The sequence below is a fragment of the Meriones unguiculatus genome, chromosome 16, assembly GCF_030254825.1.
Source record: "Meriones unguiculatus strain TT.TT164.6M chromosome 16, Bangor_MerUng_6.1, whole genome shotgun sequence".
NCBI classification, from domain to species: domain Eukaryota; kingdom Metazoa; phylum Chordata; class Mammalia; order Rodentia; family Muridae; genus Meriones; species Meriones unguiculatus.
The window spans coordinates 62,274,667-62,302,522 of NC_083363.1; the positions used below are offsets into that span (position 1 = coordinate 62,274,667).

At 45.7% G+C, this 27,856-nt stretch overlaps 1 protein-coding gene across 1 annotated transcript in view; it reads left to right on the top strand.

The window, feature by feature from the left end:
- The first annotated feature begins 3,550 nt into the window (after nt 1–3,550).
- The window catches only part of Tmem182 (transmembrane protein 182), a 42,464-nt gene continuing 18,158 nt past the window's right edge, over nt 3,551–27,856 (top strand). Inside the window, exons 1-3 of the mRNA XM_021634826.2 lie at nt 3,551–3,882; nt 4,092–4,191; nt 5,668–5,766. Of these exons, the coding sequence (XP_021490501.1) occupies nt 3,751–3,882; nt 4,092–4,191; nt 5,668–5,766 (331 nt within the window). The 5' untranslated portion in view covers nt 3,551–3,750. The remainder of the gene's footprint in view (nt 3,883–4,091; nt 4,192–5,667; nt 5,767–27,856) is intronic.

The window sequence follows — 27,856 nt, forward strand, 5'->3', positions numbered from 1 at the left end:
GCTTATATAGACCTAAAAGATAGGATAAACATAATGAAATCTATACACCTAAAGAAGATAATCAAGAAAGCAGACACAGGGTATGATGATCAATCCTCATTTAGAAAGACAAATGGGATATGCATTGAACGTATGACAGGAGTCTACTGAGCGCATCTGAAAGACTCTAACTAGCAGTGCTCCAAAATAGATACTAAGACTCACAACCAAACCTTCAGCAGAGTGCAGGGAATCATATGAAAGAAGGGGAGTTTGATGTGGAAAGGATAGGAGCTCCACAAGGACCAAACGTATCTGGGCACAGGGTCTTTTCTGAGATGGACACTCAACCAAAGTCCATGAGAGGATAAAACCTAGAACCTCTGCTTGGATGTGACCCGTGGTAGCTCAGTAACCAATTGGTTTCCCATAGTAAGGGGAACAAGGACTATTTCTAACAGGAACTCAATGACTGGCTCTTTGACCTCCCCACCTCCCAAGGGAGGAGCAGTCCTGTTAGGCCACAGAGGAGGACTTTGCAGCCAGTCTTGAAAATACCTGACAAAAGGGAGTCATATGAAAGGGGAGGAGGTCCTCCCCTATTAGTGGACTTGGAAGGGGCATGGAGGAGATGAGGGAGGGAGGGTGGGATTGGGGAGGGAATGAGGGATACAGCTGGGATACAGAATTAACAAAATGTAACTAATGAGAAAAATAAAATTATGGAAAAAAAAACGTCCCTTGAGGACAGCAAGAAAGAGAAGGCAGTATTTGCCTCTGGCCAGCAGATGGCAGTGTTCAAACCAATTCTGGTCAGTATCCATCAAGACTGACAACTTGGTTGCTGAGCAATCTTTTACCATTTCCTGCCAGTTGTTCGAAAGGCAGGGAGTTAACCCAGACCCACGAAGAGTTATTAGTTGTTATTTTCTCATATAATATAATCATACAATAATGGAGTAGCTGTGAAGATACTTCAGTGTCAATGATGTGGTACAGGAACCCGATGTCTGTCTGTACGTACTAAGTCCCATTAATAAAAGAAGTTTAAAATGTACTCAGAAATAAGCCCAAGTAAAAGTTTCAGAGGAAAACAATGAAACAAGCAAGCTGAAGTTCCCAGCATCTTCTGGAGAGGAGGTAGAGAAACATCCATTTGTCATAGGCATGAGGTCAGAGAAGCTGGGAGAAGGCCTAAAGCAGGCTGGAGATTTAAGTCCATGTCTGAAAAAGAGATTGAGAAAAGCAAAAGAAAAAGAAAAACTGTGTTCATACTGAGTTCAGAGGACACCTGGCTCCTGGCGACGATTAAACTGTGGACACATGGTTACACACAGAGACAATTTATTTAAAAATGGAAAGCTCCCCGGAGAAAGGAAGCAGGTCAGTGTGCTGGGCTGCTGAGCAAAGACTAGGCCATGAGGCCGACAGTGGGACCAGGCCTTTCCGTAGTCCCTGTCTCTTCCATTTGCATTGCGCTGGCTTTGCTCACACCTACGTTTCTGTAAATAAAGCCCAGGTGACTAAGGGCCTCCATCCTCCTCCTCTGTAAGCTAATCCCATCAACCTTGGTTTTCAGACTCCAGCGCCGTCTCTCCTACCGCAGCTGTACCCGCAGGCGTGTGTGTCCAGTTGTTGCTGTAGCTTCCAGGCTTCAGAGCCGGGTAAGCGTTGAGGACTGCTTTCTACTTGGATTTAAGGTCAGCTCCACATGACAAAAACCAGACTTGGTGTGGTAAACCTGGCCAAGAACCCATGGCTGGGGAGCTCATGGCCAGAGACCAACTACTGTTACTAAATGCATCAAGCCACTTCTTAATTCCCATCTCTGTGCAGTGGGTAAATGCAGCTCTGAACCCTCAGAGAATCTCATCCTGCTGGGATGGCGATTGACACAGAGATCCACAGTTAAAGTGCCGAGGATCAGTGACAGCAGACAGCACAGCCCTAAACGGGATGTCCATTTCACAGACCCTGCCTCCCAAAGCTCAGCAGTCACTGAGGAAGGTAGGAAGACTGTAGGAGCCAGTGGCAGTAGGTGACTGCAAGGAAGCAGTGGTTTCCGGACACACTAGGGCATGCGAACTCTCAACAGTTGTGATAGTGTTCATAAGCCTTCAGCAACCTCATGCCAGGATGGTTCTGCTCTTGTTTGTGCTAGGATCCTGGAGATCAGGCGGGCCCTCCTGGGTAACGGAGCATCTCCACAGATCAGGCAGCAACCACAGTATCTGTGGTTGTGTTTGCTCTGCCTCGCCTCATTTCAGCTGGGTTCTGGGGAAGTGTAGGGTAGAACCCAACCAAATGTGTGACATAGTGAGATCTAAGGAGGCTTTAAAAAAACACTGGGACTGAAGTGGAGACTAGGGTTTAAGGAGTAAGTACAAAGGACCCATAAGTTCTGTCTTGCACTGTGTGATCTCAGAGATGAGGGCAGCCGGGGTCAGCAAACTCTAAGCCCCCGCTTTGGGCAGGACACAGGGCAGGGCTGTTTGGATGCTGCTCGTAGACAAATCCCAGGCAACACAGGCCACAGGCAGGCGGTGCTGCTGTCTCAGGAAAACAATCTGAGCATTCGCTGGAGGTCAGCTCAGAGAAACTTTCAGTATGGCTGAGCCAGAGTGCACGGTCCGTGGATACCTCCGGTTGCAGGTAGGAAGAACCAACCTGGACCTGTCATTCTTTCTAAGGATTTTTGTGCCCACAAATTCCTTCTCCAGGGTTTCTCATCAGAAGAGGTAGGAAGCTGGCAGTCCACAGAGGCCTTGGTAGGTGACCAAAGATGCTGTGTGCCTATTGAGCAACAGTGGCCAAACGGAAAGTAAGTTATAAACAACTCAAGAGTACATTTTAAAAGCACACTGGCATGTTTAGATATGAAACCAAACAGAGGAACTGAAGAGACAAGGGCAGAAAGAAACAGTTGTTTCTATTGCATTGTCTTTGTGGATAGCAGGCATGGTTTATATTTTAAGAAAATACAATACTGAAAATGAAAAAAAAAAAAAAAAGAAAGAAAGAAAGAAAAGAAAGCAACCCAGAAAACAATGTACCTGAAACTTAAATTCAGCTTTGGGATATGTATTCAGAACAAATTAGTTTGTGAGCCACCAAAAACAGGCTGTTATGTCCCTCCATGATACTCCAGGAATTGTTTCTAGGGCTCTAAATGATCTTTTAGATATCATGTGAATGTATGAGTTATAAACCTACATTTTCTCTTCCCCTGAATGTCCACATGTAATTAAGAGGTTAATTACAAATTCCATTGTTTTTGAGAGCTCTCTCTCGGCTCTGGGTAGTGGCAATTTACATTTCCAAGAGCCTCTCAAGCCTCTCCAAGTTGTCACGCTCATTTTAGCCTAAGAGGGCCCTGTTCTGACTCTCAAGAGGAGGCCAGAACAGAACCCAGAGGCTGGGCTTCCCTCTCCACCTGTATGGATTGCCCAACAGCAGCAGTGATAATCTGAACCTGTTCCCGCCTCCGTCTCTTTATAGTCATGGGAAGGTCAGCTATTTTTTGATCCCCAAGGGAGAAGGAAAGCTTCTCAATCAGTGTCTTAAAATAGCCAGCCATTCTCAGCTGCTGGCCTGGAGCCCCTCCAGGGGGAGCAAAGGGACAGGGTGGAAGTGAGAAGCCACCACAGCCCAGCGAGGACCTGCTCCCCAGAGCTTGCCGGCTCAAGAGTGCCACTCTTCCTCTGTCGTTTCTGAGAAGTTGACTGTTCACAGTTTGTTCCTTCATTTGGAAGGAAACCAGTCAACTGGAAAATGAGACTGAATGTGGCCATTTTCTTTGGAGCTCTCTTTGGAGCTTTGGGGGTTTTGCTGTTTTTGGTAGCTTTTGGATCGGATTACTGGCTTCTTGCGACTGAAGTGGGCAGGTGTTCAGGTGAACAGAATGTGCGTTTCTTCTTCAAAATACCGATGTACTTCATAGCAATGAGAGCGGCTTCATGCGTTATCTGGAAGGACAGCAGTGGGCGTTTATCTCTTCACGGGAGAGATATGTAGGGAGGTAGCGGTCATCATTCTTGGGACTGTAGGCTTTGAGAGGTAGCAGGCTTGACTATACTCAGGGGCTGACCGTGGGCCACTTGTCTTCCGTGCAGATAGAAAACGTCACTTTCCACCACGAAGGCTTTTTCTGGAGGTGCTGGTTCAGCGGCGTGGCAGAGGAGAACGACTCCGGCATCTGGAAGTTCTGGTACAGTAAGTGCAGCTGGCCTGTTTTTCCTTCTTTGTCTGAGACAAAGGCAAACAGCCTCCTAGGTAGTACCTGTCACATGCAAGTGGAATGGATTCCTTCATTGTTCATTCTCGGTAGGGTAGCATCAAAGGGTCACAAACCCACCCTTTTATAGGAAGGAGAAACGTCTCTAGGAGTAATTTCTATTCTGTCATAAGAGTAGAGTCTGATTATTTATAATAAACTTGAGTACCTGCTGTTTCTCTGGCCATATTTAAAATCTACTGCCTCTAATTAAAAAAGCAGATTTTTGTCCACACTGGTTTCTTTTCAAGTGTCCATTATTGCTATGTTTCAAATAAGTGTTTCAGAAATTCCTTTGGCCATAAACTAAAATTTCAAATACAAAGGCCCAGAAATAGAGGTATTATTTTGTATTCGTAGCTTAAGTTTTTTTTTCTTAATCTTTTTTTTTTAAATGAAACTTAATTACAAGCGGTAGCAGGTGAATGCCGCCTTCTTTGGGTTTCACCCAAGTTTGTAGGCAACATGAAGAAAGCCTTCCTTTTGATGCTCTGTTCTTACAGGGAAGTTTAAAGTCCCCTTTTGAAGCCCAGGAACTTGAAGACTGTGATGCATTCCTTGAACTGTATTCCTTCTGCTGTGTTTATCTTTGCAAAGCAATTCACCAAAAACAGCTACTTGTCATTTGTTATCCTCAGCAATAAGAGAGCTAGTTATTAGCCTAAACCTTAGCGAGGCTTGAGTGTATAGTCTTCTTTTCAAATTCTCCTGTCAGTCCCTTGCTCTGTGTGTGTGTGTGTGTTTGTGTGTGTGTGTGTGTGTGTGTGTGCGTGCGTGCTGCTACTTGTCCCTAGACTGACTAAAGCTCTGGTGACCTTACATCCTCCTCATAGATTCTGCCACCTTAGCCACTGTCAGAATACAGACTTAGATCTTGAAACCCCAGTGCACATGGGACAAATTTTAAGATTTTATAGGACATAAGAGTTATTCTTGTTTCCTCAAATGCTAGAATTTTGTTTGAATTCTTAATTTTAATATCCCATTATTTGTATCTTTTCTCTAACATTAGAATGAATGCAAAAGAAACTTTCTGATAGTTTGAACAAGTCAAAATCATCCCTAACTGCATTAGGTTCCCAAGACAGGCATTTCTGAACACCCATCGTGTGCCAGACATCCTATTGGTAGAGATACTATATGAAAGTGGCTGCAGTTTTGTGCCTGTACTTTCAGACCCTGTGGGAATCTGTGTTCCTTCCATCGAATTCCAGTTGTTTTAGAAAACCCTCGTTCCAAGAACTCCATGTTTTTCAGTAGAGTTTTTGTCTCCTGGCAGGGCCCAGCACTTGTTGAAGGGCCAGGAGTTTTGTTTTGCCTGTGTGTTTTGCTGGTTCCCGGGTTCTCATTCCATCAGGCATGTGTCATCTCCAAGCCGTCAGTAATGGACACCGTTGCTCTGCTCTTCTTTCCAGCCAATCAGCCGCCATCCAAGAACTGCACACACGCGTACCTGTCCCCGTACCCCTTCCTGAGGGGCGAGCACAACTCCACCTCCTACGACTCCGCGATCAGTGAGTACCCCTGGCCTCCGCGTGGCTCCCAGGATGCCCTGGCTGAACAGTTTTTACAATGAAAAACAGTTAACACCTCTAAGTACAGCGCTCCATCTGCTTGGCAAACGTAAAGCATCGATGTTCGAGCACATCCTCTATAAGTCCGATTAGACACATCTTTGTCTAAAATTGCAGCCACTGTAGTACTGCCTACTTGTGCAAATGGTTTTAAGTGCAGCTTTGAGCTAGAAGGTAGCGTGTCTGCCAGAAAGGGCTGCTTGCTGCACACGGTCCACTACCCTGGTCATAGACGTGACTTAAGCCTATTGAGTGCGGTTGACCATAGACAGAGTTAACCGGAAATCCAGTAATCGGAGCAGCAGTGCGAACTCTCAGTTCCTTACAGAAAGTCGAATGTATTGTTCTGAAAAAAAATCCCAATCCGTGTAACGTTTTGAATGAAATTATATTGGCCAGAGTTCTGCAGAGCAGAAACAGTGAATATATATCTTTTGCTGTATGTTTGGTGGACTGGTTCCAGAAATCCCCATAGCTACCCAAGTCCTTGGTTCACAGGTAACCCGCTCGCCTCTGTCTAAACACTTCAGGCCAAGTCTAGATTTCCTATACTACATAATGAGCATGCAAATTTTATTTAAATGAGTGCTCAGCTGTGTCATATATGGAATGCCAATAAGCATGAGACAAGTGAGTTGGTAGAGGCAGGCGGCTTTTCCGAGAGTTTATAGCTCACAGCTGGACGAAACCATAGGTGTGCAAACTGAGGCTTAGAGCGGAGAGCCGCACAAACACTGCCTGTCATTCACACATCCGCCACTGCCGTCTGCCTGCCTGTCTGCCTATCGATTTTACGGATATTCCCAGGTAATTGTGGGCCTGCGAAGTCTGAGGCCTGTTGAGGACGTTGGAAGGGTGGACACACCCATAAAGCTTTTCTGTTGAGTGTCATCCTCAGGAACCCCGTCCTTGCTCGTAAGGCCTTCACAGTGTTGAGTGAAGCCCACCTGTGCTACACTCAGCAGAAGTCAGCTGACTACAGGAGCTAATGAGATCTAAAACCGAAATCTTTGCAGGAGTACCCAGCCTCATGTATGACCTGGGAACAATAGTGTGATACAGCATTAACTCTCTCAAAGCTAAGAGAACTTCACAAGGCTCATGAGTCAACTGTTTTTCTGCTTTCTGTCAAAAATACATTCATTATGATTGATTTTGTGTTTATGAAAGGCAGTAGCATTTGCCTCTGTGGCAGCCCCTTTGACAATTTATGGAAGAAGTGTCTAGTCTGGACGGGAAGAAAGGCAAGGATGAGGTCTCCTGCAGCGGGGTGCATCCAGACAGTCCTAAGGACTGTGGCCTTCAATGCTGGCTCTGATGTGTGCTCCCACGAAAATGGAGGAAGGCATCTCCTGCATCTGAGGCTCCTGTGCCCTGGAGGGAGCAGGCTCGCTCACTGACAGCAGAGGACAGGGGTGAGACAAGCAGGAACATAGGAAGGTATTTGGTTACAGGACACTCACACAGCCGTCCCTTCCCCACATTTCTTAGTTTTAGAAAGTGAACTAAGAGGCAACATGGGGTTGGATTTCCAGGACTCAGGGTCATTACCTTAATGTCAGTGTTGCCACTATCATCCCTGTGCCGAGGTCTTTCAGTGAGAGAGGTCTTACAGACACCACGTACTGAGAGCTTGTGCACCCCGAGGAGGTGCTGGAGAACTATGGAAATGGCGCATCATGAGCTGCGCATAATAATTATGCTGGAGATGGAGAGTAAGTGCATGTCCTGGGAATCCCACTGCAATTATGCTCAGAATTACTATGTAGCACTTGGTATAATTATTATGCCCATAATTTGGACCCAGTGACAAAAATCGTATCCAATTTTTAAAAACCATACCAAACTCCTGCTTGGCATCCAGACGTAACTTCATGCTCTCTTCAAGGAGCCTAATTGGACACTGAGTAAAAATGACAAAGTTGAGCAAAGACATGGCCTGGAACAGGACTGAGTTGTATGTTTCATGTGTTGGCTAATGAGGAACGAAGCTGTCCTTTGTTTCCTCCATTCATGGAAATGGCAGAGATTTCCTGAGTGTAGCCTGCCTGACGTCTGTGTTTGCGTTCCCTAGCTGATGAGACTTGCGTTCCCTAGACCCCAAAGCTCTTCTGTAGGCAGCTCTAAGCAGTTCAGTAATTACCAGGTATGACAGCCATTTTCAGTAACTTGGAGGTATGGTTTATAAAATCTGAAATATCATGGCCTGGAAAATTGCTGATATGAGTTTCCACTCACATGAGTTTTAGGATGGGCGTGGGTCAGCGCTGGTTTCTGTGTGAAAATGGAGCAGCACACACTCACATAGCCAGTTATCAGCAGAACTAACACACAGCCCCGTCTCTGGCTTCCGTTCCATTGCAATTTTATAAACTACAGTGAAAGACAAGGCCAAGTGTGGGCACTTAGTGCTAAGAGCCAGGAGTTTGGTGTCACGTGACTGGATTTAGCAGGCAGGTGGGGGATTCACGTCTAGCCTGGGCTACACAGCCATTCCCCATCTCAGAGACACAAAAAGAAAATCAAGCAATCAGCAGTAAGAAAGTGTGTTTTTTATGACTTCATCTGAACCGAAGCTTTGTGTACATTTGGTTATAAATCAGTGTTTTCTTTAAATATTTTTAACTCTCAACAACAGCCTGAGAGAATTGTTCATTCTCAAATTAATGTAACAGAAAGGTTGTCCAAGCTTAGTGAAGGTGCTTAATTCTTAATTTAAACAGGCTTGAGTAACCAGCCCCCTGGCGTCCTGCCAGGGGTTAGTGTCCTGGCTGCTTGAAGCTTGTCTCGCCACAGTTGCTTGTCCCCATGAACTGGTGGTGACAGACTAGATGTACTTCTGTCTTCAAGATGTATGATTCAGCTCTGACTGGGGCAGCAGCTTCCTTTGTGGGTGTCCCCATCACCACTGGCTTCGCTGCCCACCTCTAGCAGTATGCGCCTGAGGTCGCCTCCCTTGGCTTCCTCTAGCTCTGCAGCAGGGCAGAGCACCGCCTACTTTGATTTTTATTCACAGTGATGTTTCTAGAAATTACTATTACTTCTTAACTGGGAAATGGTGATAATTTGTGGAGCCATGACTTATATCAAACTAATTGTTAGAAGCTGGAGACAGCTCAGTGGTAGAGCATTTTCCTAGCATGTGCAATCATCAGTGAATCAGGCTGCACACAGGCTGCCCTGCCTCTCTCTCCCTTTCTTTCTCCTTCCCTCCTTCCCTCCCTCACTCCCTGTCTCCCCCTTCCTGCCCCCTTCCTCACCAAATGGTGTTCAAGTAAGAAAACTAAATAACAACAGAAATGTGAGGATGAAGAGAAAGAGGGTGTGTTTAGAAGTGAAAGATGCGGCAGAGGTTTGGGATCAGATGTGTTAAGTTTGAGCTGATCATGGAACCAGTTTGGAAGGAGTAGCTTGAGGCACAAAATGAGTTCCTGAAAGGTACCAGTTAGCACAGCAGTTTGTGATGAGAAAGAGCAGGAGCAGGTTTTGATTTTTGTGTGCAATCTTTTGGAAAATAATCCTGGGAACCAAGGCATTAATGTGTGAGGGCAAGAAGCAAAAAGGACAAACAACCCAAAGTGGGGGACAGCAGAACTGGGGACACATTCATGAGCAGAGGGGCCATGGAGGAGAGCGAGGAGGCATGGTATCCAGTGACAAAAGCAGAAGGAAAGGGGACCAAGAGGCACAGGCTGGAACCGGGTCATGAGCTAATGATGCCCAAATGACCAAAGCAGCCCATCTTCAACAACGCTCTGCTGCCAGTGTCCATCAAGACTGCCGTTTCTGATTCCTGCTTCTTCCCCTAAGCCTGCCTGCCCTGCTGGTTCCACTCTGGCCTGCCAGACCTCTGCTCTACAGGGCATTCTGGCTCTCCGCCTTCTTAAATTGAAATGGAGGCTCTCCTTCTGTTGATGCCCTTCTCGGCCCCTGGGGAACTCATTTCCAGTTCCTGCACGTTTTATCACCTCCTAATCCACACCAGAGCCAAGTCCCACTCTAGGCTGGCCCTTCCTCCTCCTTCTCCCAAGGGACAGCCTAATAAGCCCCTCATAGAGGGTGGGGCCTCAGGGTTCCAGGAATGTGAAGCCTCCCTGGGATGGCAGGGCGTGTGCAGCGAGAAAGGGGAGAGTCATGCAGCCAGCCAAGACCACAAGAACACGGCATGACTGGGGGCCTTCCAAAACCAGCCACACAAACTCATGCTGCTGTACTGCACGGAGCAACATCGCATTTCGAAATACACGTCTGGGCATGTGGCTCTTCTCTCTAGCTCGGAAATTCAGTTTGAGTGGAGTCAAGTAAACGCTTCACGTATGTAGTAGATGCAGAGGCAAACCCTTGGTGCCAAATCCTCTTACTGGGATGTCTCCCAGTTTCCACTTGTAGATCAACTTTCTGGGGTGTCTCTGGTTCGTTTATTAATTTTTTTTGCTTGTCCCTAGATATCAATTCTGCACACCATTCTAAATTTCACAAGTCTTATAAGCACTTCCAATTTACCTAAGCAGAAAAAACAATGCTTCAAAACTGAGTAGAAAATGTGGGTTCTGTTTGGGGCCTTTCCTTTGAAGAGAGTAGCAAAGGCAATATTTTTTTTTTTAATTACTAATTGCTGGCAGTACGGTTGGCACTATTCTGAGTGCTTCAGGATAGGCTTCAGGATAAGCCCTCATAAACATAACATCCTATGGATAAGGCGAAATGAAACAAAACAAAAATCCAGACACAAACCAGCTCCACCCAGCACAGCACTGTGATGGATGCTTGCAAAGTGGGCGGGGAGTGTAAGTTCTAAGCAATAGGAAAGGGAGGGCCGCACTGGAATGAAGCCGTCTGGGCAGCTGAAATGTCGTGCCTCTCTTGGGGACTAGGTAATGCACAGAGAAGGAGTCACTTAGGGGCTGGCATGTGGCCAGCTGCTGTGGGGAGTTAGGAACCCAGCTTCTAGCCAGCGCTCAGCCTCTGGCCCAAGCGCTTGAGCTAAGAGCACTGACAGCAGCTTGACTGGTTTGTGAAAGAGACACAGAAATAGAAGCCACTTCATACAGTTGTGAGTAAAATGAACAGAGATAATAGCATACAGTTGCCATAGTGTTGTTCAATACATGTCAGCTGTTACTGTGATGCTAACCCTGTTCAGGACTCCCAGACAGGACACCATCAGACCATAGCACTCATCATGACTCCTCTCCAGTGCAGTGTCTTCTGTGTCTGTGTGTGTCCATATCAGACACTTGGTAGTTTTCACACAGTAAATTTCTGTGGTAGTCACCATAATTACCATTCTGATAGTAGCATCCTCATCTACATGTGACCTGGCCAACATCTGGCCTTTATCTGACTGAAATTTATTGTTTGTGGAGTACATGTTCTAATGTGCCCGACATTTTGTGCAGGTTCTGATGGTTAGAGTTAGCTAAAATGCTCTTGCTCTGTTTTTATTTAGAAGGTTCCCTTTAAACAGTTCTCTCGATGCCTAGTTTCACACTTTCTGGTCCTCTGATAGTGTTGTGATGTCTCCTTCATGGCCAAATGCTGTCCTCAATCTGTGTTAGGTCTGAGGTTGACAGTTGTTATCTTTTGGGGCTTGAGGAATGTGCCCCGACCCCTCCCTTGTGATAAACATCCCTTGTGTTAGATTTTTTTTGTTGTTGTTGTCTGTATAAGGAGTTACCCTTCATCCCTGTTTTGTTTTACTTTTCTTTGCCTTCTGTCAAGAGTTTGATGCATTTGCCATTGTGTCTTAGTTTTGCTGTGAAGCTCTTTGGCTTCATGCTGTTGCAGCTTTACTGTGATCTATACTTTTATTTATTTTGGCAACTTTGAAAAATTTCAGCAATAATTTCTTTGGATATTTTTTTTCAGCTTGATCTTATTTCTTCTGACCTGTGAAACACAGAATACATGCATCCTCAATATTTTGTCATAAGCCCACAGATTGTTTTTTAGGCTCTGTTAAGTTTTGTAAGTCTACCCATTCTTGTTCAGATAAGGGAATTTCTGTTGCTTTGTTCAGAGTTCATGGACTGTTTCCTCGTCTCTCTTCATTCTGCTATATAACATACTTATTGATTGTTTTCACTTCAGTTATTTCAGATAACTCAATTTGCATTTTAAAATGCTTATTGTCTCTTCTGGTTTTAACTTGATTCTAGAATTTTCAAATTTGTTCCTGAAGCATTTTCATAGCAACTACCTCAAAGCCCTCATAAGATAAAAAAAATGTCTGCACCTTGGCTTTGGTGTATGAGGTCTCTGCTTTTCACTAATGTCACAATTTCCCTGACCTTGACATTACCGATGATGTTTAAATAGGAACTGAATTAGTGAACAGACCACTATGTGATCATGGACCTTGTTTAAAATTGTCATTTAAATCAACTTTTCTCCACACTACTCTGGGGAGGAAAAGAGTGGGCATGGCTTTATTTACATGCACTGGAGTCTAAGCTTCTCCTCTGTAACCTGTGACAGCTGTATGTGTGTTCCCTGTTATGATGACAGATAGTGAGGGCTTGGTCTCACCTACACTTCCTCTGACTCTGGCCTGGCCATCTGAGGCCCCATTACAGCTCCGCCCGTAGCCTTCCCTCCCAAGCATAGGGCTGAGCAAGGTGGCGAATGTCCTGCCTCTCGTAGGCCTCCTGTAACTCTATGCTGGTAGGAAGAGTTGTGCTTCGCCCCTGTCTGTGATGGTTGGAAGTTCTGGCACCCGGCATGCTCTCCTGTCAGCATGGAGGGCAGTCCTGCTGACGCCCCCTTGGAGGGGCCAGGTGTCCAGACTTCTCCCATGCAGAGTCGATGAACTGAGACAGCGTCTCTCCCATGGCGGTTGGCGAAAGTGACTCTGGAGCTCCTCTGCTCCTCCTCTGGCACTGGACAGAGCACATGGGCCAGTTGCAGACTCGCTGCATGACTACTTGTCTCGTGTTCTGAGCAGGAGACTTCTGTCTTCTTTTTCACATATCTGTGCACCTCGATTCAAGTTGGGTCACACAGGGTAATGGGAAAGCCCAGGCAAATCATCCCCGTGCTGTCCCTGGAGTCCAAGGTCCCTGGCTAGCCTGCCTTCTGCTAGCCACATTTATGGGTATTTTTGCCACTCCTTTTCCGTGTGACATCCAGGGTGTTTAGTTGTGCTGGGCAGAAAGAATAGAAACAAGTGTGTTTACTTCATCTTCCTGGAAGCAGAAGTACTTTTTATCTGGCTATGCCGAGCAGGGACAGCTGGCTGGATTACTGATGGATTAGATGTGGGATGTGACAGAAAGGACACTGGTTGATAACTCATTTTTGTCCTTAGCAACTGGGGAGATGGAGCAGCAAGTACTGGAGATGAGGAAGGGAGGGCAGGCTTTGCAAGCATTCGAGCTAAGTGACTATTATGTCAGCCTTGGGCTTAGAGTCTGAGGTTGAAGGCAGAGAACGTACCTGTGGCAATCATTGTGTGAAGGTCACTTTAAAGCTTCGAAACAAGAGGAAACTCTTTGCAGAACAAGGGCAGAAGGACAGGTCAGTGCAGGAACAGATCTAGGAAATTCCATTCACAAGATCAGGGAGAAGCAACTTAACCACATGCCTGCCAGGTTTGACACCTGGAGGTCGTCACATGGTAACATCGTAGGTTGCTAGGCAACCCAGAAGCAGGTGCCTAAATGCTAACATTCCTCCCTTTTTCTATAATTAAAAAATGAGGAGCTTGGGCTGTTTCTCATGTAAAGAAAGTTAAAGTATATGTGTAGGTTCATTGGAAGTGGCTCTTGGTTGCCATGCAAGGGGGTTGGGGGGGGGGAGAGACAGAGAAATAGCAACAACATGTCCAGTTACATGGTCAAGAGGAGGAGGGGAAGACCCTGCCCTGGAAAGTTAAGGGTAGAGGGCTGGGGGTAGAGTGTTACCCTCCTCACAAGGCAGCAGGCAGGGACTAAGGAATACTGGGATAACTTGGATCTACTTGTCCTGGGCCTGAAGCACATCATTCCATCCTTTTGTTAATAATAACTGAATAACTGGCATATATTCTCTTCTGGCTACTTCCTGCTGACACTGGGGGCGCTGTAGGAAGGTCAAAAGGCTGAAATGCTGGCCAAGTCCAGGAAGAACAGGCTGTTTTGATGCTATCCAGGGTCTGTGAGAACATCCATGGCTGGGAGGGAAAGTGCAGGCCCAGCTTGATGGAAGTCTGTGAGGTCAGCCTGGAGCACTGGTGTAAATGCTTTGGCGCTGCTTTGGATATAGGAAACACCTGGGTCTGGCAGGATACTGAAAGTTATTTATAAGAAGAAGACAAAGTTAAGTAGGTTATGGAGAAAATTGCTTTAGGTGTATATTTAAAACTTTTGGGAGAGCAAACAGAGGTGGAAGTTTTCAATCAAAGAGACTTGGACATGGAAACCTCCATTTACCTGAGGGAACATCCATTTACCCAATCATTGGCAGTAATTAAAAAGGTTTTGCTTTGGATCTCTCATCTAAGGAAATTGAGGCCAAGTTTGGTTACAGAGATGTGTACGATTAGAGGCCCTTAAAGAGGGCAGTAGGTACAGAAATCTGAAATTCTCCAGAAGACATCCCAGAGGAGAATCTGGAGGAACGGACACATGGACTGTTCCTATTAGGCAGGTAGGAGTCAGCGAACTGTCAAGGTGTCCCAAGAGCAAGGTTTGACTCAGTAGAGTAGTATAGTAAAATCTGTTCCAATAGCGCATCAGCATTGGCCAGAGACCAAGGGCACAGTTGCCTGTAGCAGACATGGTTTACCTAGCACTAAGATTTTCGTAGATGAGCAAGGGGGCAGGGAGAGAAACTGTGATAGTAAAGGGAAAATCTCACCCAGGGGAGAAGACGGTCCTAGATGAAGGGTTTGGATGTAGGTTGGCAAGAGCAGTAGGAAGCATTTGCACCAACCAGAAGTAAAGACTCTCCAATCCACTCATGTTGAGTGTAAGAATGTAGCAATCTGTAGCCAGGAATTGATACCAACCGGAAGGGAAGACTCAGCAATCTGCTGGTGTTGGATGTAGGAATGTAGCAATCAAGTAGCCAGGAAAGGGAAGTCCCAAAACCAGGGAAAGGGGAGGAATCCCACCCTCTGAGATAGGCAATAGGTGCAGTGCTTATCTAGAGCCCAATTGACCTGAGCTGGATTCAGGTGGATTTCCTGAAGCTTACAAGAATTATTTTTAAGTTTTACAAAGGAGATAAAACTTTAGACATGTTAGCATCACGACATGATGTAATTGTAATCTGCACTGAAATATACGTTGTAGAAAAGGCAATGGACAGATGCATTTGTGTTGACAGCATAAGCATTCTTTAGTGAGCTCTGATAAAGCAGAAGCCTCTCGTGAAGTAGAAGGGACAAAAGCACACTTGATTTTAACCTTTAGTATAATTACATATTATGGAGATTTAAAGGAGATTTAAAATTTTGAGCTTGGAACCATGATAGTGGATGGTATAGTGGAATGTTTTGTATTAGAGTTAGATTAATAAATCAGAGCTCTATTGATAAAGGTCAAAGTTCTGGACAGTCAATATAATAGTAGCATAGCAACAGGAGAAAATATTAAGCATTTTTGCCTATTTAGGATACCTTAAATCACCTTAGACCTTGCAACCTTTTTTACTTGCATTTACCAACCTTAAGACACTTTCTTAGACCCTCAAATAATATTATTCTTAGGCTTTGTATCTAGTTATTTACCATGAGACATAAGTGAGACTACTCTGAACATTTATTGTCCTTTAGCTAAAGGGATGGTAAAAGGTTACATTCAGGTCCGTTTCTTGAGTCTGGCAACAAGGCATATTGTGTCTAGGCCTGACAATAGCAACTCTAGGACTCAAGCTTAAGGCCTGGTCTCTTGCATATGAAGAGAACTGAGAAGGCATCTGAAGTCTCCAAAGACAGATGTTGGCAATATGTCCGTGGGGCTGAGTGTGAGGCCAAAACAGACCTGTAATGTTATCCTGGGCTGGGCGAGGTTGGTAGAGGTCACTGAATCTAGGAGCCATTTGACCTCCACCAGGCCAAGCAGCTGGAAGGCTGGAAGTGTCTGTGGCTCTTGTGCTGGTTGAGCTGGGCACAGAGGACAAGCCTGCATGGGAGCATTTTGACTTCCAGAGGCCAGTCTGCCAGCAGGCAGCCATGGCTTGTTGAGGCAGCTGTGGGACCAGCATCCCCTTTGTCTGCATTTGAAATAGTCACTTGGCAGGATTGCCTTTTCACTATACCCTGGCAGGATGGGGGCATTGCAGACCTCTTGTTTTCTGTGCAGGAATGCCAACAGCCTCAGAGCAGCAGCCCAGGTCTGGAGCATAGTTTTTGCTGTAGATGAGCCTGTCAGGAAGGCTCTTTCCTTATTATTTTTACCAGCTCCTGTATGGTGACTCAGGGACCACCCTCAGCTGTTTATTAAAGATGGCAGTGAGACCAGGTCTGTATCTGTAGGACTATAAATATGTCTTGACCATATTAAAGGACTTGATCATCCATGAGATGACTGACTATGAACTTGCATTTGTTAACCACCAAAAAGAACTTTAGATTTTGTCCCTTTTAAGTTCAATCCTTAAAAGTCATAAATATGGTCCATTAAAGTGAAAACATAAAAGTTTTCTGTATGATTTAATATATAAAAAGTTCATAGCTTATAGAAGTCTAGGGCTATACTATAGATTAATAATATTACCATTTTTAGAAAACAAAACCAAGCATATTTTAATTGTTTGATAGTAAAGATATAGCACAATGATCAAGCTTTAACATAAATAAATTCCTTTAACATTAATAGATCTTAATTTAGAGTATTGGTAAAAACTTGTACATAGTAACCCCTGAGTTATGAGTTTTAAAACCAACAATATGGCAGAACTATAAGCAATTTTAAAATTACATTTGAATTTATTATAGAAAATCTATTAGCCAGAAAGCATAGTGGTGAATCTGGATCATAGGCAGCTCACGGCAAGAGAAACAATATTTATTAATTTAGGAATTGATAAAGACATAGCAGTTAGACATACATTTTAAATTAGTTTAATTTGAATAGACCTTTATAAGTTTGAAATTTTAGCATTATATAAAATTATTTTTATTCTTGTAAAATGTAACTTTGAATACACACACACACACACACACACACACACACCAATTTATGATGAGAGTTGTTGCTGTCCTAGTCTAAAAGTAGATAAATTATTAGTCTAAAAGGAGATAAATTATTATTCTAAAAGGAGAGAATTAATTATGATTAAAATTATGCATACCACATAGTCACCTTAAGGTTTAATTTTAAGATGTTTTTGAGAGAATAAACCAGAGAGTCTATATAGTAAGATAACAGGCAGAGAGAAACAAACAAGACTTTGAGAAAAGAGAAGGGACTTATGTTTTTACTTCACGATACTCTTAGTGTTACTGGATAGTAGACATTTGAGTAGGACAAATATAGGTGTGGAAGTTAGAGGTTTCCCTAACAGAGGAGAATACGAGGAAGCTGTTCTTGCACAAGAGAAAGGGGAAATGGAAATAGACCATGCGGGCTAATGGTTCGCCAACCAAATAATACAACAGGTCATGGGTTTGGCCCAGCTAAGCCCAAGAACTTTGATGCCTGGTATAAGGGCTTTATCAGCAGTAAGGCCGAGCTCTTGTAGAGGGATTCTCATCCACGGGAAAGGATAGGGGCAGATAGGCAGCTTTAGAGTGGAGGTAGGAAGGGGCGCAGTGGCCTTTTAGGGTTTACAAGAGACTGAAGTTTTGCAGCTCCGAAAACAGTCAGGCAGAAACAAAGTAGCAGAAGCAGCTGGCAGTGGGGGAAAGCACCGTGGGGTTTTCCTTTGTTTGCTTGTATTTTGTTTTTTTTTTTTTTTTTTTTTTTTTATACCCAAGATGGCTGCCAATCATATGACTGCCCTTGATTGCCCTAGGTTAAGATGGTGGAAAACCATGTGCTTGCCCTTAGTGGAAATGGCAGTGACCTTATCCCAGGATCAACATGGCGGCTAGACATGTGTGGCATTCGGCCACAGTGGCATAGTGAGACCAGGTGCCTGCTGGTGGGATGGCTGTCCCGGCCTGGTTCAAAACTCTCTGTGTGTGTGTGGCACCACTGATGAGAAGGCTGCACAACTGAAAACCTTCCTCTGCAAGCCAGCCTCTCAGAGCAGGCAGTCTTCAACTATCCCTGTGCTGGGCCCCCAGCAATGGGTTACCTAACAGCAAAGTTTAGAAGCAGGCTGTGTCTGAGTCTAAGTGGCAGTTTCAGCATCTGCTGTGAGCATTTGGTTTCCCCAAGCTGATTTAGGCACAGCGTGAGTGTCTGCTCTGTTCTGTATGCGTGGAGCTCACGGCAGGCTGCCGAGTCTGAGGAGCCATGAGCAGAGGGACAGGTGTGCACGGTAAGGGCAGGGCAGTTGAGGGAGAGTGCGGGTTTTAAGGCATATATGGCTGAGTGGTGGTTAGGGATAGGGAGAACAGAAAAAATATCTGTTGCAGGCATCATGGTCTGATTGAAGGGGTCCTGGCATGACCAGACCAGGTGCTACCAGGAGAGGCCTTCCCAGCCAACACTCCAATGTTAGGACCAAGGAAATGATGATGTGCACAGCAGAGTTTATAGAAAGGATGTTTATTAGATGGAGATGAAGGAGAGAGTGAGACATGATGGGGGAAGGGAGAAGGCGCCTCAACAGAGAAAGCGGAGAGAACAAGAAGGCAAGAGGGCAAGCAAGCAACAAAGTGGCAGATTGATTCTTTTAAGGAGCAACTGAACCACACCTGCCAGGTGTGACACCTGGCAGTCTACATATGATGACATCATAGGTTGCTAGGCAACCCAGAAGCAGGCTGCCCAAATACTAACACTCAGAATGGGAACCTCAGAGCTTAGTCTTGGGCAACAGCAAAGTGTGTTTAATGAAACATTTTACCTCTTGTATCTCTTTTAGTTCTAACTAGACTCATAGCCCAGAGGCCTAATTCTGGGGGTTCCAAGGAGCCAGGAAGAGCCACCTAGTTCCCAGAGGCCAATTGAGAAGAAGACAGAAAAAGAATTTCTTCTCAATATAGGAGAAAAGCAGCACAATTATGGCTGAAGTCAATCCTCTGAAAGACTAAGCAAGTTCTAGGGTGATGTCCTGAGAGTCAAAGGCATGGAGGCCTTGACGTTTTGGTCAGGTGACATCTGGCTGATTGTGATACCAGGTTGGGGCAGGGAGTGGCTTGTCTTCAGTAAGGAAGTGAGGAGTTTTGATTTTTCCTTGGACAAATTCTGTTGTTGAATTCAAGGGACTGGAGGACAGGATGACTCAGAGTGAAGAACCAGTCAGAAAGGCTGGAGTGGCTGGCCTTCAGGGTTATGGAATCATCAGTCACTGGAATCATCCAGGTATTGTCTGTGGTCTGGAACAGAATATCATAAAGCTGGCATCACAGATTTGGCTCCCCATCTGCAACACTCTAACTCTCCACACTCTGAAGAATCTGTGGAATCTTCAGTGTGGGAGTGGCTTCAAAAAAATACCCAGGGAACTTTAGTTCTCTGTTACATTTGTGTGTTCCTCACCATGATAAACACTTCAAAACAAACATGCTAATTAATTTAGAAGATTGAAAATTTTCTTCTTAGTTTTGGTATAGTGAGTTGATGTCACTTTTTTTTGCTATATTTCTGCTTTTCATAAGTTAGTTTGGGCATACTGAGATAAAATGAAGCTGAGTTACAAATACAAGAATTTTAAAATGGGCTTGCCTTGTCGAAAGTGGGATTTCTAGTATTTTTAAGCCATGGCCTCCTGCCAGTCCACGACCAAGACTATGTTTGCATCTACAGCTGTTTGCTTTAGTGCTGTTAATGTCCTGTGGAATATTTATGAAAGTCAACTTATTCATTTGTTTCCAGAGCAATGGCAGTTGTTCCTCAATCAGAGGGTGTTTGCTGTAACAGCTGCTTATGTTCAGTAGCTAGGGAGGGAAGTCTTCCAAAAATGTGTCCACTCACGGCAGATAAGTGCATAAGGCAAGCTCCCTACAGATGTTGAGGGAGCAGCTGTGGCTGTCCTGTGCTGGCTCTTTGAGGTGGTTTTCTCCTTACAAATGCGCACGCAGTCTGAGTAAGCTGCTTCTTTCCAGCAGATACTTGAAAGTTCAGGGTGTACATCTCAGGGTGAATTGATGGTACTCAGAAGATCAGGAGGTGACTGCTGAGGCTGTGCTGGCTTTGAAGGTCCTGGACCAGGCCTCTCCCTTCTTGGGAAGTGTGGTGCTGTGAGTTCACTATAAGGACCACAGAAAAGCCTTCTTTTGGCCCCTTGAAGACTTGCTGATGAAGACAGACCCCACACTCGTTAATTGTGTACACTCAGTGTAAGAAAGTTTGTCACGGGGTAAGTGTCGGGGCCAGTGGTGCCCCAGCTCTCCTGCTTGTTCTGAGGAGTCATTTCTCCTTGCGCAGGTGTCTCACACCTGAGCTCACCCAGCTCCTTCGTCTTCACTGGCCACGCCTCTTCCAGGAACATCAGCTGGTGGGTTCAAGCCCCGGTACTTGCAAAATGCCATCCCAGCAGCCACGTGCCTCTTCTGCTTCTATTTTTTTTTTTTTTTTTTTACCTTCTTCCTGAAACTCTGTGGTCCTTTCTCTTTAGCGTCCATTCCTTGGGAGACTTCCAACTTGTTCACTTTCTCCGGGAGACAATTTCAGGTTTCCAGTGCTTTATTTCAAAATATTTAGCTTCTGGGTAAGGGACTATAAATCTCTACACAATGCAAAGGAGGCAGGGTACTATTGCCTTTTTTTTTTTTTTTTTTTTTTTTTGTATTTCTCATGCTGAATCAAACTGTCTCCTGGATGGTTTTGACACCAGTACACTGAGGGGATCTATAGCCAAGTTTTTAAAAGTTAGTTAGTGATTTAAAAAAGAACATTTCTGGAGGAAAGTCATAGAACTTGAGGCAGAACTATGAGAACAATGACTACATCCTACGAGGCACATCATTAGGTGTCTCTTGTTTCCTCCGGGCTCCTTGTCTGGCATCAAGCTTGCCATTGTCCTGCACCTTCATCCTAAACCCCGTCAGGTATTTCTGTATGCCTCCACTTCCATCTTTCTTGTCCATGTTGTCTCAGGACTGCCTTCCTTCCTGGCCATGCCTGCTCTCTCCTCCTTGCACCAAGAAGCCTTAAGCAGTGTGTTAAAATGGGGCCTGGCACCCTTCCTACATTCTGTGTAATGTGCCATCCACCTGTCATGCAGACGATCACCGATGCCATGCTATGGAGCGTTTCTCTACCTTTTATGCATTTCTGATGTTATGGTGCAATACCAGTAATTGATTATCTGCTTCAGCACCCGACACAAGACAGAGTTTCAATTTGGTGACTGCAAGGATGGGATTCAATTTAGTTGCTGATCACTTCTTTTGTTGCGTATCTTATTATACACATGGAGGAAGATAGCAAAGCATTTTAACACCGGGTAATTCTTAAATAGTTTTCTCTTTGGCAGGATCATAGAAACACCGTTCGAGTCACTTCCCAAGAAGAAGACTGTATTTATAATCACCTTCCTTAATAAAGGGCCTCAAAATCTCCTGAAAAGATATGATTTCCAGGATGTTAGGGATTTTCAGAATAGAGCCATCTGAAGTAGAAAACAAAAGATGCCAAGATCACAGGACACTTAGAATCCTTGCTGGGGAGCCCTTGCTAGAGATTTCCTAGGATCAGTTCAACAATTTTGGGCAAGGAGATTAAAATTTTGTATTTAAAAACGTGAATAAAGCTGTTTATGAACATTCCCTATGTGGCTTGCTGTTAGGGACAATGGCTCTTTCTGTTTAGACCTCAGTAGGAGTTATTTGTTTGTTTGTGTGTTTGATGAGAAGGGAATGGTGGGTAGGGAGCTTGGCTGACCGTAGGTGTTCAGAGTGGGACAGGAGTCAAGGCAGGAGGCCCGAGAGACCTCCCTGCTCCGGATTCAGAGGGTCACGCTGCTGTGTGCAGGGACGAGGAAACAGGGACAAGACAGTGCTGAGGTCCCAGCTGTCAGCTCCTGCTCCGTTGACAGCCTTCACAGGAGGCTGTTTCTTCCCAGTGTAAATCCGGCCACTGAGGCAAAGGGGTCTGGGCAGCCGGTTTATTTTCTTTTGCACTAAGGAGCTTCACCTGGTTCCACAAAACCCGCATGACCCTGAGACTCCGATGAAGCGCAGCGGAGGAGCTGACCGTTTGCTCATTTATATTTTACTGAGTTCACATCAAGCAGTAGTTTTCCCGTGAGCTAGAGAGGAATGAATCTCCCTCTGCCCTGGAAGGAGTTCCTGGTTCGGGGTGGGAATGGGGGCACACAGAGACTGCAGGGAAAGCAATCACTGTAGAGACTGGCATGTGTCAAGAACATAAATGAGGCCTCGGGTCAGGTGTCCTGCTTTACGACTATAGCACCCAAAATAGGCAAAGTTATTGTCACACATTAAGGAAGGAACCTGGGGCCTGCAGAGGCCAAGAAACAGGCCCAAGGTCATACAAATGATGACGGACATTCCATCTCTTGACCTACTTGGCCTACTCACCTCCTTTATGTACAGGCAAGGAGAAAACTTGCTATGTCCCTTCAAAGAGAGGAGGGCGGCGATCAGGTCCTGGAGGGTAAGAGGCACGTCTGTGGTGGTTAAGGGAGGAGTGGCTGGATCTCAGGGAGGACCTCTCTTGCCTGTCTTTTTACACCATCCTCGTGTGGCAGAGAGGAACCCGTTCTGTCTTCCTGATTCCGTTACAGGACCCAACCTCATGCCTGCATCCAAGCTCACTTCCTCCCCAAAGGCCCCCTGCCTCCAGTGATCTCTCTCTGGGTCTGCAGTTAGACCTTCAGCCTGTGGATCTGGGGCAGGAAAGAGAAGCACGCGGCCCCTCACAAGGAGGAAGGCTGTTGCCCAGAAAGATCTTCGCCAAGTCCTTGAAGCCTGCTGAGAACACTGCCCCTCCTCCAGGCTGAAGGGCAAGCCCAGGGCACTCATGTGGTGTCTTGGGCATCCCAGGACTGTGTGTACACTGTCTCGCCCTTCACTGCCCTGACAGCGTTCTGGGTGCTGCCGCCCTCCAGCATCCTGACCAAGCCACCATACATGAAGGATGCGTTAACCGCTCTAGCTGGCTCGCTGCTAGTGCAGCAGGGCCAGCTGCAGGCACAGGTTGTTGCCCATCCTTGACCACAGGCCTGACTGGAAACCGCAGCTGTGGCGTGCCATCAGCAGACAAGATCCAAGCCACCGCCCTGGGCAAAGACCTGTTCAGATTACGGCATGTCCTGACTGCAGACCGTTTAGCCCCTGGCTAAAGGCGGAAGTTTCCAAATGGGACCATTGTAAATTGGGGACCAGGCACATTCCTATTACTGTAGCTGTTACTCTCCCTGTCCAGGGTCTGTTAGAGAAGGCTCCATTTCCACCCTCAGTCTGCTTTAAGGCACTAACAGGATACTAGAAATGAACGCATGCACACCTGAACACGCAGGCTTCCCCGAGCCAGCGTGAGGGGAGCCCTGGCAATCCTGCCCAGCACGTTCCCGCCCCCCCGCCCCCACAGCTAGTAGTGCAGGAGGGAGACCAACAATTCACCACGTCGCTTTCTGCGCCTGCCGCCCTGGGAACCGAGAGTGACACGCGGTTGCCCGCGCCGGGTCAGGCCGCAGGTGTGGACATGCTGTACAGACAGCCCTCCCACCTTGGCTCAGGCAAGCCTGTATTTTTAGCCCTGCCTGTCGCTGCCAAGGCAAGCAGCTCAAGGAGCTGAAGGACAAGATTCCTGGCCTGCAAGTCAAGCTCTTGCCTCAGGCGGCAGCAACCTTTACTGCAGGTACTTGTTTGCCCTGGAGGGAGGGGCGCTGTGGGCTTGGCCTTGGCCTCCTTGGCAGCATTTGAAGCCCCCGCATGGGTGGGAGAGTGAATGACAGTTATCTTTGAGCTGTAGGTAAAATATTGGTAACTGGATAGGTATGTGCAAAAAAGGACAGATTTGAGATTGGGGTTGTTTCGGGTTGACTTCTCCCTCTGTACAGGCGGATGAAAGACGTTTCACTGTCTAGATTACAGTGTTACAAAGTGTCAAGAGGACATTTTGTAACTTGACAGAATGAACTGGGTGGCTGCATGGATACAAGGCAGCGAGGGTTCATTTTTCTTGCTCATCAGGTGGTACCGCAGAAGTCACTGCTTTCATCCCTGCTCTAGCACCTCAGCTATGCACCAGCCCCTCACACGCCCCCCCACCTTGGCACACTCATGTGTTCTGCCATGTTTTCCTAGCAGTTTAAAGATACAGGTATTTCAGCACTGATGTCAGTGATTGCTGCGACTCTCCAGCACTGTGGAGACACCGGCCCAGCTCTGCCATGTCATGTAGGCTTCACTGCCCTTCCCAGTTCCGAGTCACCAGTTCTGCCAGAACAGCCGCTGGGGGGTGGGGGGCGCTTCCTCCTAGTTTCCCATGGAGTTCTCGCCTCCTCCAGTTAGAATGACCCGGACTCTGCCTGTGGCTTCCTGAAACGGCCAGGCGGGCATCGAGGCCAAGCACAGCGTGTCTTTGTCGTTGTCGCTCAGCACTGAAGTGATACCACGGTGTGCGTTAAAGCCTACGAGGTGATGGGCAGCGTCGCCCAGGACAAGTATTGGTGTCAAATGAGCTGCTTTTCCCAGCTGCAGTGAACTTGGAGAGAAAGGATTGTGTCTTGCCTTATCTGTTCGGGGCCCTTTTCATCTGCTAAGTCGGGTAGTCTCTGCTTACCAGCAACCCCCGGGGCATTCTCGGAGTTCCTGGTGAATGTGAGTGCCATGGGAAGGAATTTATTCTCAAACCCACAATCAAAGCTCCGGGTGACTCTGCCCACCATCCTTCACATGAGGAGATTTTAGTGCCTGTTTACTGATTCACAGTAGCAAATAAGTAGCTTTTTGTGTTCTCTTTACTAGGGACTCAGGGTTTATGCTCATTGTGCTATTGAATTTCTGTCTGTGGCAACTTACTGAAGTGCACAGCTGTGCCCATAAATACACACACTCGCGCACAGGAGCAGGTGTATTAGAACTGCTAAGATGGCTCCATTATTGACCCACGAGCTTAGATAATGCGTGTTAGTGTTGACCGTGGTATTGACAAGAACGCTTTATTGCAAGGTGCAGTAGATAATTACGACCACAGCCTCTGTATCTGAGGGTTTAACTCATGCAGCCACTTTTCACAAATGATCCTAGCGCGTCCTCACATGCATGCAGGCGACACGGCTTCAGCTGCTACGCAAGCAGCCATGGAAGCGTGTCGTCACAAAGCAGACTAGCCTCTGTACACACGCGCTCGCACCCGGCTCACACGCGGCTCACCTTCTGCTGACCGATCCTTTATCATCTTAGATTTACCATCGATCGTGGCCATGCTCTTCCCAATTCCACAAAGCAGGTTCTCATTATGAAAGCTTGTTTGACTTTGGGAGGAAAGTGTGGCACATGTAAAAAGAATGCGATACAATGTGTCAGAGAAGCAGGAAGCTCCAGGGAATTCTGTGATGCCCTTGAAGGCATCCACTCCAGAAGTTTGGAAGCTTATGCGGAAAATTAATCACATGGCAACATCACCCAGGAATCTGCCCTGGAATTGCTCTATTTTTCCTGTTGGTTAAAACAGCAGGCAGCAGTACCCCTACCTTATTCTGAATGTGCACCAACCAGCACCAAACTCTGAGTCAAGTGCATAAATATGCTGTGGTGTTTCTGGAAGTGTTTGCTGTGGTTGCATGCCCAAGACATACACACAGGCAGACACACACACACACACACACACACACGCATTAAAACAAATTTCACACTGCTGTCACCGCACTGTAGTGGGAACTGTAGGTGTTAGGATTGCTGTCCTGTGTGACATCACCACCTCCATGGACAATCTTGGATCAAAGGCTGGAGCTTCCTGAGACTGTCTGTTCTGTGAAACAAAGACGTTTGTATCCACAAGTGAGAGCTACCAGAAGGCCACGCTGCAGAGCCTGTGCTGTATAAAGCTATCTGCATACAGTGGCAAGGAGCCTGTGCTGTGTAGAGCTATCTGCATACAGTGGCAAGGCTCCTTAAAGGTTCCCACTGTGGCTTCTTTTATCCAGCGAAACTTCTGTGCAACCTATAGGTGTATAAAATAAACATACAAAACAGACATTTGCTGAAGATAATTTACTAAGAAGTTTATTTTCAAAAGTTTGTCCGGGGCTGGAGATACAGCTGAGAACGGACACTGCTTGCCTAGCATGGAAGCATGGAGGTTGATTCCCAATGTGGCCTAAGCTGGGCTTGGTGGCAGCGCCTTCTAATCCTAGCAACTGGGAGGTAGAAGCAGGAGAATCCTGACATCAAACATGGCTGCATAGCAGGTTCAAGGGCATAGCCTGGGCTAATGAAACCTGACTCAAAAACTGTGTGAATGAAATAAGAAATGTTTCCATACATCACACACACACACACACACACACACACCGTTTATTAAAGATGAAAAAATACATACTGAGATAGAGGTGCCTATTTACCTTTTTAATAAAAAATTAATTCTTGACTTAATATTTGATATTTCAGTGTTAGAGAATCTTCAGTGCTTTTCAGAGTTGATCAATATTTTGATCTTATAGTTGCCAAAGCTGAGAATGTCACCTTATACCCAAAAAATGTAATAACATGACAAAAAGTATGTTTATGGTCACTTTAAAAATTGCTGTGAGCTTTGTTTTTATCTCAAGCCAGAATACCTTCAACATTTTTAATGAAATTCAAAAAACAACTTAAATTGGTTTTTGTTTTTGTTTTTATTTGGTTTTCTGAGACAGGGTTTCTCTGTGTAGCCTTGGCTGTCCTGGACTCATTTTGTAGACCAGGCTGGCCTCAATCTCACAGAAATCCACCTGCCTCTGACTCCCTGAGTGCTGGGATTACATGTGTGCCACTGTGCAGTATTTTTTTTTAAATCAAGTTTTCTGACAGAAGACACTCTAAAGGCATGACCATGTGATACTGGCATGCTGAGGAACAATGGGAGGAAAAATACTGAAGTGTTTTTGTAACTAAACTATTATGCTTTTGTGAAAGCAGAAAACTTTACCAGTATAGTTAAACAAACAAGCAAACAGCAGCAGCAACAACACCAAAAAAAAAAAAAAGAAAAGAAAACACCACCAAAACAAACTACCTCAATTCATCATATCTAAGAATCTCAAACCTAGTTGAAGACCTGAGTTTGAGTCCCTGTACCAAGTCCAGTGGCTCACAGCTGCCCACAGAATCCTTCTGCATATTCAAAACCATCTTCTAGCTTCCTCAGGACCAGCAACAGGGCCCTAGCTGCTGAGTTTGCTGCTGTGGTTGTAAATCTGAACGTTTAAATCCGTTTTAAGGCACGCAGAGGAGAAAGCAATGGGTCGTCACATTCACAGTTCCTTGTCACTTCCTTTCTTGTTTTTGATTTCTCAAGCGTGGTCTTGTTTTGACTCCTGTGGGTCTCAAGAACCCACTTGAGCAGCAGCTCACACGGGACGGGCCTGCTGCAGCAAATGCTTCATTCCCGAGTCTCAAATGCCCTTTTCTCACATCTGTATTTTGATGTTGCTAGGTGCAGACTCTCAGGCTGAGAGAGTCTGGCACTTTAAAGTGTTCTCCTGTGCTTTCCTAATTAGATCTTTTATTTTTTAGACTATATATTATCTCCCGCTCTCTCTGATGAGGGATTTGTGGTCACCGCTCCCTGGATGTGGCATTTTTCTCTCCCTAGATATGTTCAAGAGAGCGATAGTTTTCAGTCACTTTACTTTCAGCTGTCTGAGAGAATTTCTTTGACCTCACAAACTTTGGAGTTCCTGTGTCTATAGACTTGTCTTTCCCCACACTTGTGGAGATAATTGGCTTTGCTTTGTGAAGAACTTTGTTTCTACGCCAAAATCTGCTTCTGCTTGAGGAGTCTCTGTATATAAACATGAGAGCCTTTGATTTGGTCACACA